At 39.2% G+C, this 8,601-nt stretch overlaps 2 protein-coding genes across 2 annotated transcripts in view; one reads left to right on the top strand and one right to left on the bottom strand.

Moving 5' to 3' along the window:
- PDE1A (phosphodiesterase 1A) overlaps nucleotides 1-8,601 on the top strand; it is a 284,858-nt gene that overhangs the window by 261,912 nt on the left and 14,345 nt on the right. The gene's annotated exons all lie outside the window — the stretch shown is intronic.
- PPP1R1C (protein phosphatase 1 regulatory inhibitor subunit 1C) overlaps nucleotides 69-8,601 on the bottom strand; it is a 113,987-nt gene continuing 105,454 nt past the window's right edge. The window contains exon 5 of the mRNA XM_026492393.2: nucleotides 69-281. Within this exon, the coding sequence (XP_026348178.1) occupies nucleotides 193-281 (89 nt within the window). The 3' untranslated portion in view covers nucleotides 69-192. The remainder of the gene's footprint in view (nucleotides 282-8,601) is intronic.

Below are 8,601 nucleotides of genomic sequence, written 5' to 3'. Positions count from 1 at the left end.
GTAAGTAATATTGAACAATCTGTACTTGGTTCTAAAGTTCAATCAAGGAGAGCTTCCCAGGAGGTGTATTACTACTGTATGAGAGCAGAGGTGGAGAATGCTTCTGGAGGTCAAGGAGTGGCTTCCATGGGACATTCAGAAAAGTTAATAGTTCAGTTATTCCCAAGAAGCCTTCTTGCTGCAGACCCGTAATTAATGTTCCCACTGCTCCTCTCTTTCGTTTACACCTTCTTCTTCTTCAGGGAATGAGGATTCATTCTGGCCTTTCAGATGCTTAACCCCTGAAATTATAAAAAATTATGCTCTATTTAACTGAAATTTATTTCTAGCAGATTCATTGCTTTGCTGCAAGAGATAAAATGAGTGGAAAGTTTTCGCTGGTGTATACGTGTTTTCTCCAAGAATTTCAACCATCTAACCCTATATAAACCCTTTAATTCACCGAGAAATAAAAACACACCCAGCCAAATTTCCATTAGAGACAGGCTTCCTTTATAATTAAATCTTCTCCATTAAGAATTGCATCACAGCCTATTAAAAACCTGTTAACTAAAAATCTGCTCACAGGCTCTTACTGTAATTCTGATATATCATTTAGTTCAAATATTTCTTTTGGCATCCCTGAATTCCATTACAAGGAGAACCATTGAAGAAACCCCTAGGAACAAAGGGGTGTGTGTGCCATTTCTGTAACTTGTAAACAACAAAAGAATCACGATATTGTTAGTCTCCGTCAGGAATCAGAACATATTCATTTGATTACGAAACTTCTGTATACAAAATTCTCCAGTAACTTCCCCCACAGCTCACAGAGAGGCCAAACACTGGCACACTCTGCCTGCTCCACAGGCTTGTAGATCCTGGCCTCTCCCTACCTATTTGGCCTCATTCCTTCCCAGCCCTTCCTGCTTCCCCCTTTCACAGTAATTTATGAGTTACTAGTTAAGGACACTAACCTACTCTTCCACATTCCCTGATCATTCCAGGCCCCTTCAAGCCTCCATGCTCCTCTCGTTCTCTTCTCACTGCCAAACAGCTTCTTCCTATTTACCCGCCCGATAATCTCCCGCTCATGCCTCTGCCTCAGCTTGCCGCCTCTGTGAAGGCTCCTCTAATTCCCCAGGCGGACTTGGCTAGGTTTTTCTCATATTCTCTTGGTATCAATTACCTTATAGAATTGATTTGTTTACATATCTTTCTCATTAGAGCAAATTTCTTGATGTCAAGATTACATAGTTTCAGTTTGGGGTCTGGCAAACAGTACATACTCATTCATATTGATTGAATAAATGACTGATGTAATTTATAAATAACTTGGTGTATGTCTTGCCATATTTTTTTTTCAAGATTTCAAAATTAACTCAAATTTGGAGTATAAACCAGAAGGCAACTACCACAACCATACTCAAAATCTACAGAATTACCGTCTGTTTCACTTGTGTCTGTTCTGTTAAAACACCGTACAGCGGACACTCCATGTATTGCTACTTAACCCAGAAAATTGTATACCTATTTTATATTTTAGGAAAGTGGCTTATAAGATTTTTCTAAGTATTACTGGAAAATATTCTAGTTAGAATTGATAAATGAAAGGAAGTTACTGCTCATGTTTGCTATGAAACAAACTCAAAAAGAGTGTGGATTTGCATGTACTGCAGTCAGCAAGCCTCAGAGTGCTGTTTGGCAAAGAATGACATCCTTGGGCTTGGTGGATTATCTTGCAAAAATATTTGATCAGTTGTAATAATATTTAAATACTTTAATTTCATCAGCAAACACAGATCACTCACAATTCCTGTTGACCCAAAACTGTAGAGAGACATTTATTATTAACCAATGGAACTTATTTTTATATTATTATTCACATATTACAATTTATAAACTACAGGGTGGGAGGGAGATGTCTAAATGTGAAGAAGAAGGTAAGGGAATTCATTCATTCAATAAGCATCCAATCAGTTACTCTGTTAGAGTCTAACATACCTTAGTCACCAAACCTCACAACTCCATCACAGAAATACCTGGATGGTGAAATTTAGACTTGAAGAAGGTAAGTGATTTGTTCAAGGTTATAAGGATGGTGTAGTTTTGAGAGAAGTTATGACACATCATATTTCCTCAGGATACACTGACAACTGACTGAATGAATAGTGAATGAGGCATAAAGTTCCATTGTCAGGAGACCCTCACTCATTTTCACCTTTAGCTTTTTGGATGCTGACATAGACTTTCCTGTTGTTCTCTAGGATTTATTATAGGTTTACAGGACCTATTAACCTTGCTTAGACAATGTTGGGATTCCCTCTGAAATATTAAAGCACAATAATCATTCAGCCACCTGTCACTCTCCTAAGCTGAAATTGTCTGTACCTCTCTCAGTTTGAAAAGGTTCTATTACCTCCAGAGCTCATCCCTTTCATCCACAAGGTAACTACAGAGTAATAAAGTTGTGGCAATTTAAGTTAGAGTTAATAACTTATGACAACATTGATTTGTTTATATGAAGGGCTCAAACATTAAGAAAATATGGTAACCAAAAAGTCCAACTTACTAAACCATTAGTCAGTCACTTCCCTTACTTGAGTATACGCTTACTTGCTTATCCTGACCTACATTTCATTTATTTTATAACCCAATAATGGTCACAAAGTTATATGACGAAGGCTTTTTAAAAGTAAAATCACTCACTTGGGCAGTCCCTAGAAGATGCCTTTCTTAGCCTTTTTCAAGTGTGACATTAACTGTTGATAGGTGAAAGATTTGGTAAGATGGGAATTAATAACATGAACATCTCTGCAGAAACACACGTTCTTTGATTCTCAAGGCAATTTACATTCATGTCATCTTTCCATTGAATAACGGATAGTTGATTTGTGTCTTGAATCTTTTTTCCTATCAGTTATATTTGTTTGGTTACAGATGCAATAGTACTAAGATTAAAGTGTGTGGTCTGTGAGGACGGTCTAATAATTTCTGTCTCCCCACGCCCTCCTCCTATTCCCAAACACACATATACTTTGTGTTTACATTTTCTTTAAACCTTCATTTAATATTAAGGTAATTCTGAAGGTAGAAGAAAATAACTTGGTTTGGGGGCTTGAGCCGCCTCTTCTGCTGAATGCTAACGAGCATATATTGAAACACCCCCTGCACGGGACTGACTCGGCACAGCGTACAGCAAAGAGCCTCCCGGAGCGGGCACAGACCCCGCCAGCCCCGCACACAAGCAGAAGGCCAACGGCTCCCAAAAACACAAGGGCGGGTCTCTTCTCCATAGCAAATGAACACAGGAAAAGGAACCAAATATAAGACCAAGATATGCAGTATGAACACATGAAGGAAAGAAGAAAACAAAGTTTGGGAAAAGGAAACTAGACTGAGTAAAAGAAGAAAAGGAAAGGAAACAAATGTTGCCTCAAACAGGACATAATCCTTCTGCTCCTCTCCATTCTGTAGATCAGGGGGTTAAATGTGAGTTGGACAAAGTTGTGAAGTAACTGAGTGAAGAATTATGAATAATGAATCCACAGAGGGAAGCTTATATTTGGCAAGCCATGGGTCAATATGTTTATCAATTAATTTGGAGTGAAAAAAAGGCAGGCTTATTTACATTTGCATATGACACAACACTTGGAGGGAATGATGGCATGATGAATGGCAAAACTAGTATTCCAAAAGCTTTCCAAGAGCGGACAAGAGGCTGATGCAGGTAAGGAGTTTTGTTTTTAGAAAGATTACTTTGCTTCTAAGAAAGAGAGAATGAGGGCAGCCTCAGTTGATTATAGTTAGGGGTTTCAGGTGATCACAATTCCAACGTGACGCTGAAGAGTCACCTGTTTAGGGACCAGGCTCTTGGTGGTGTCCACAGCATTCCTAACAGCAGTCAGCAGTTTAAGGAATTACTCCCTAACCATGCGTTGTCAAAACTTTTCTGGAATATGCTGCCTAAATGTGAGCTCTCTGTTTCAAGAGTTCCATTGAAGAAGGTAATTGAGATTAAAAGTAGTCTTATGAATCACTTTTCTACTATTGTATTTGAAACCAGAATGCTTGGCAGAGAGAAAATTAAGAGAGAACAAAAGAGGCTGCCCTTGAATTCCTACCAGACTGGGAAAAGAACTAACATTTATCTATGTAGCTCCTGAGAGCTGAAATAGGGTCAATAGTGGACATTTATGTGGTGAGGGCAGATGATAGCTCGAAAAAGAGAAGAAAATTCCTAAACTCTTTGTTTGCCCAGCAATAAACATGTGAGTGGGCTCTCATCACCATATGGGTTCACGTTTAAGCTAAATGTCTATCTCTGGTCTGCATTGTGTAGCAGGAGGGACTGACCACCTCGCTGACCCTGAGATGCTATTAATCCATAAAAGAGATCTTTCTACTGAAAAATTTGCTCTGCTGTGAGTACTTTAAATTATGAAAAAAAAGTAATTATGACTTCTAATGACATAAGTGGCTCAAATCCACATTTTAAAACTAATTCACATTGGGAGTAGCAAATGTAAATGGATTCTTCTTCTTTTTTTTTTTTTTCTAACCACATACTTTAGACCTTAAAAATCATTCTAAAGTCCTCTCGGGAATATGTGGGTGGATTTTAAAGAGCCTCTGACCCTTTTGGAATTCTATTTATAGCTGTATTTGTGCTTTTTTGGGGGAAAAGGCCCATAGTTTTCAGCAGAATCTCAGAGAGGTCTCTGACCCACAAATAATTGTGAATATGAATCCTGGTCTAATCTCTTTGGCTTAAAGATGAAGCAGCAATATCAGAGGGCAAAGTGACTTGCTTAAATTCACACAGTAGTCATTGGCTGAGCTGGGACACAAAACTTGGCCCCTAATTCCTAATGGGGGCTTTCATCTGGGTCACCAGGACTCAATCTTGCCCTGTCATTGACCTTTTCCCAGGTTAAAACCAGAAGGAAAATCAGTCAACAAGATCATAGGGGTCTTTTCTTATTATCACATTCCTTGAAAGAACTTTACATAGCTGATAGATTTAGATGTAATTTGCCAGTCTTTTGTTATTTTTACTGTTTTTAATGGAATTTGGAATCAGAAAGATATAGAATTTAATCTCACCCAGGAACATTCCCAGAATAGAACTAAGTTACAAATAATGTTCAGATTATCAGAAAAGAAGCAGGCAGCCTTTCTCTCTGCTGTGCTCAAACCTGAGACAGGACTCTGGGAGACACAGGAAACATTACGGTCTAGTTTGAGAGATGAGACATAGTAATATGAGTTAAATATCATAAGTAATGAAGTAATAATATGAGTTAAATATCATAAGTAATGACATAGTAATATGAGTTAAATATCATAAGTAATGAAGTAATAAGTAATATGAGTTAAATATAAGTAATGAAGCCCCTACTGTGTGTTGAGCACAGGAGAGACACAACTACAGATCAAATGGAGATATACGTCAAGGGGTGATGATGTATACATAAATGAAGTTAATTCTGGAATATGTGTGACAGACCAGTACTACAAATAATGCATTTGGAGAGTTCTGATATGGGAAAAAAGAGCTCCAACTTGGTAGATATTAATTTGGAGTGCTGTTTATTGAGCAATACACTAGACAGAGTAAGGGAAACAGCAAGTCTGAGTTCTATATAAGGAAACTATTTGCAAAATACGATTAACAGCCGTTCATTTTCTGAAGGCCTACTATGTACAAAAGAGTGATTTTAGTGGCCCTAGAAAGATGATTTTTTAATGGTTCCTGGCATATTGACCCTTTAAATTTCATCAAAATCATCATGCTAGGTATACTTGAGGGATATAATGCATCCTATAACAAGGTACAGCAGGGCCCATCATCTCTCAGACTGAAAATGTGCTTTCCATTTCCCAAAATGCTTTCATATGTATTTGTTTAGTCTTCTTGTCATTCACTTATAATGCCTAGCTATACATTAATACACTTAGGGTCACAGAGATCAAGAGACATATCAATTTCATTCCAAAGCTAAACACATTGTCATGTCCTGAACTCACCTTAAATCTATCACTTTCTACTATATCTAAGTTAATTACATATACCAAGTACAGTTAATCTCTGTTCTGATATGGTGACTGGTCAGTTAACATAAACTGCAAATCAACACATGGTCATTTCACTTAATACCCTATTACTTAGGGAAGCATTTTTCTGGAGAGGAATAAATGTGTGACATGATTCTTTCTTCATCACACACAGAAATAGGGGCAGCACATTTATGTGATATTCATAACTATGTGAGTATTATATAGCATATGTATATTTTTACTATTATATATTTTACCACAGCTCTTGCCCAAGAGTAAACCTTAGGTAAAAGATTTAGCAGTAAATACAAAGGGGGAGGAGTACACTTACATTCTGTTTGTTAGGAGTGTGAATTCAAATAGTATCTTTGGAGAGTAGTTTAGTCTTACTTAAAATGTAAAGTGCCCACATCTCTGCCAGTAAGTATGAGGTAGGAGCCAGATTTTGTGAGAATCCTACTACTCAGCCTAGGATGAGAATCACTTTGGTGGACTGAGTGCCTCTTTTGCCCTCTATAGTCAAGTGCCCTTCTAATACTCCTTTTTGCTTCCACACTAATGCATTCCCTCTGAACTCAGAGTTAAATTTTTAAGCCTACATATAATGGAGCTAAATGTGTTGAGCAATTTCACTTTAGAAAGGGACAGAATGGCTCCCTAGCTAGCAAGACTTGACTGCCATTGATTGAACACAATAGCATATCTAAAATAAAGAATGCATCAATCAGCAGGAGTCAGTGGTTAGCCTTGAAAGCACTAAAAATAAAATAACGAAAGTGAAGTTGCATTTACAGCCACAGAAACTAATGCGGTCTGTGTTTTTTAAGCATGCCCACAGGAGGATGTCCTGTGCTGGAATTTTGGAAGGCTCTGTCTTCCAGGAAGGGTAGTTTTCTACTGAAGCGATGATCTCTATAGGCTACCATAGCCTGATGCCAATATATGCCCAATGACATAGCCAGATCATCCAGCTCTGATTCTCACTGAGAACCCTTCTGACAACAAGGAGAAATGGCCCCTACTAGATGTAAAGAAGGTAAGGAGTGAGTCGGGGAGCTATCTAGAAGACTGTTCCAGGCAAATGGAACAAGAATTGTAAACGCTTTGGGGCGCCTGGGTGGCTCAGTCGTTAAGCATCTGCCTTCTGCTCAGGGCCTGATCCCCAGGTTCTGGGATTGAGCCCCGCATCGAGCTCCCTGCTCTGCTAGGAGCCTGCTTCTTCCTCTCCCACTCCCCCTGCTTGTGTTCCCTCTCTCGCTGGCTGTCTCTCCCTCTCTGTCAAATAAATAAATAAAATCTTAAAAAAGAAAAAAAAAAAAGAATTGTAAACGCTTTGTCTGAAGCGTGCCTTCCATGGTCAAAGGACAGCAATGAGCCTGGAGTGTCAGGAATGAGGTAGTAGTAGGATTCAAGCTCAGATAGATGAACTCGGGCTGGGAGGAGGAGGAGCCTGACAATGTAGGACCTCAGGGGACATTATAAGCAATTTTGGCTGTTATTCTGGGAAGCTACTGACATATTTTTGGTGTTTTTGTTTGTTCGTTTGTTTGAGTAGAGGAGCAACATGATCTGATTTTCAAAGCATTTTCAAAGACTCACTCTATGGTTCAAGATGTAAGAGCTTAGACGTCACCACTCTAACAAATAAAAAGATGAACAAGCAGAAAAAATCAACAACTCTTCTTAGATCCATTAGAGAAGTAAGGTCACAGAGCAAACCACTGCCAAAATATGGAAACACAGAAAGGTGGATATAGAGGAACACAGCTTGCTGGAGCAGAAAGCCATGCAGAAACCAGTGCCAGGGTAGGAATAGCTGAACTAGAACTGATGAATGCCTGAAGGCTCAGTGTGGACAAGACAGACAGATTAAACACTCCAGAGCAGGAGGGCAACTGCCCTCACAGTCTTGTGTATTTTACCTCCTGGAGCTCTACTAGGTTTTCACAATAAAAATCAGAGAAAAATCTCCTCATGCTTTTGATAAGGAAGGGGGATAGTGGCCATTTTAAAAAACAGAGCAATCTATTCTTCCTAACAAGGTCTGCTTTTAGGAAGTTTTTACCAGAGCCTAACCTTCTGGGATTATATCGAAGACTAACCTAACCGGGGGGAGAGAAATACCAAATTCCAACCCCCTTAGCCATCCTATCCCACCTAAGTGGGGAGGAGGGGGACCGAGAAGCATCGGTGAGTTTACAGTCCGCAGGCACAGGCTCGCTGAAAGGCTGAGACCTTTTGTTTTAAATGTTTTTTAAATTAAAAAAAATTTTTTTTTTAAGATTTTATTTATTTATTTGACAGAGAGCACAAGTAGGCAGAGCAGCAGGCAGAGGGAGAGGGAGAAGCAGGTTCCCTGCTACGTAGGGAGCCTGACGCGGACTCTGTCCCAGGACCCCAGGATCATGACCTGAACCGAAATCAAGAAACGGATGATTAACTGACTGAGCCACCTGGGCACCCAGGCTGAGACCTTTTCATAGACCATAGAACACTTCCCCCCCACCCCTTACCACCACATTACTAAAGATCCATTTACCACAGTTCCTTTCAGCTAGAACA

The sequence above is a fragment of the Ursus arctos genome, unplaced genomic scaffold (genome assembly GCF_023065955.2).
Source record: "Ursus arctos isolate Adak ecotype North America unplaced genomic scaffold, UrsArc2.0 scaffold_1, whole genome shotgun sequence".
In the NCBI taxonomy this organism is placed as follows: Eukaryota; Metazoa; Chordata; class Mammalia; order Carnivora; family Ursidae; genus Ursus; species Ursus arctos.
Note: the sequence above shows the minus strand (reverse complement) of the source record. Positions and strands in the feature narration are given on the sequence as shown.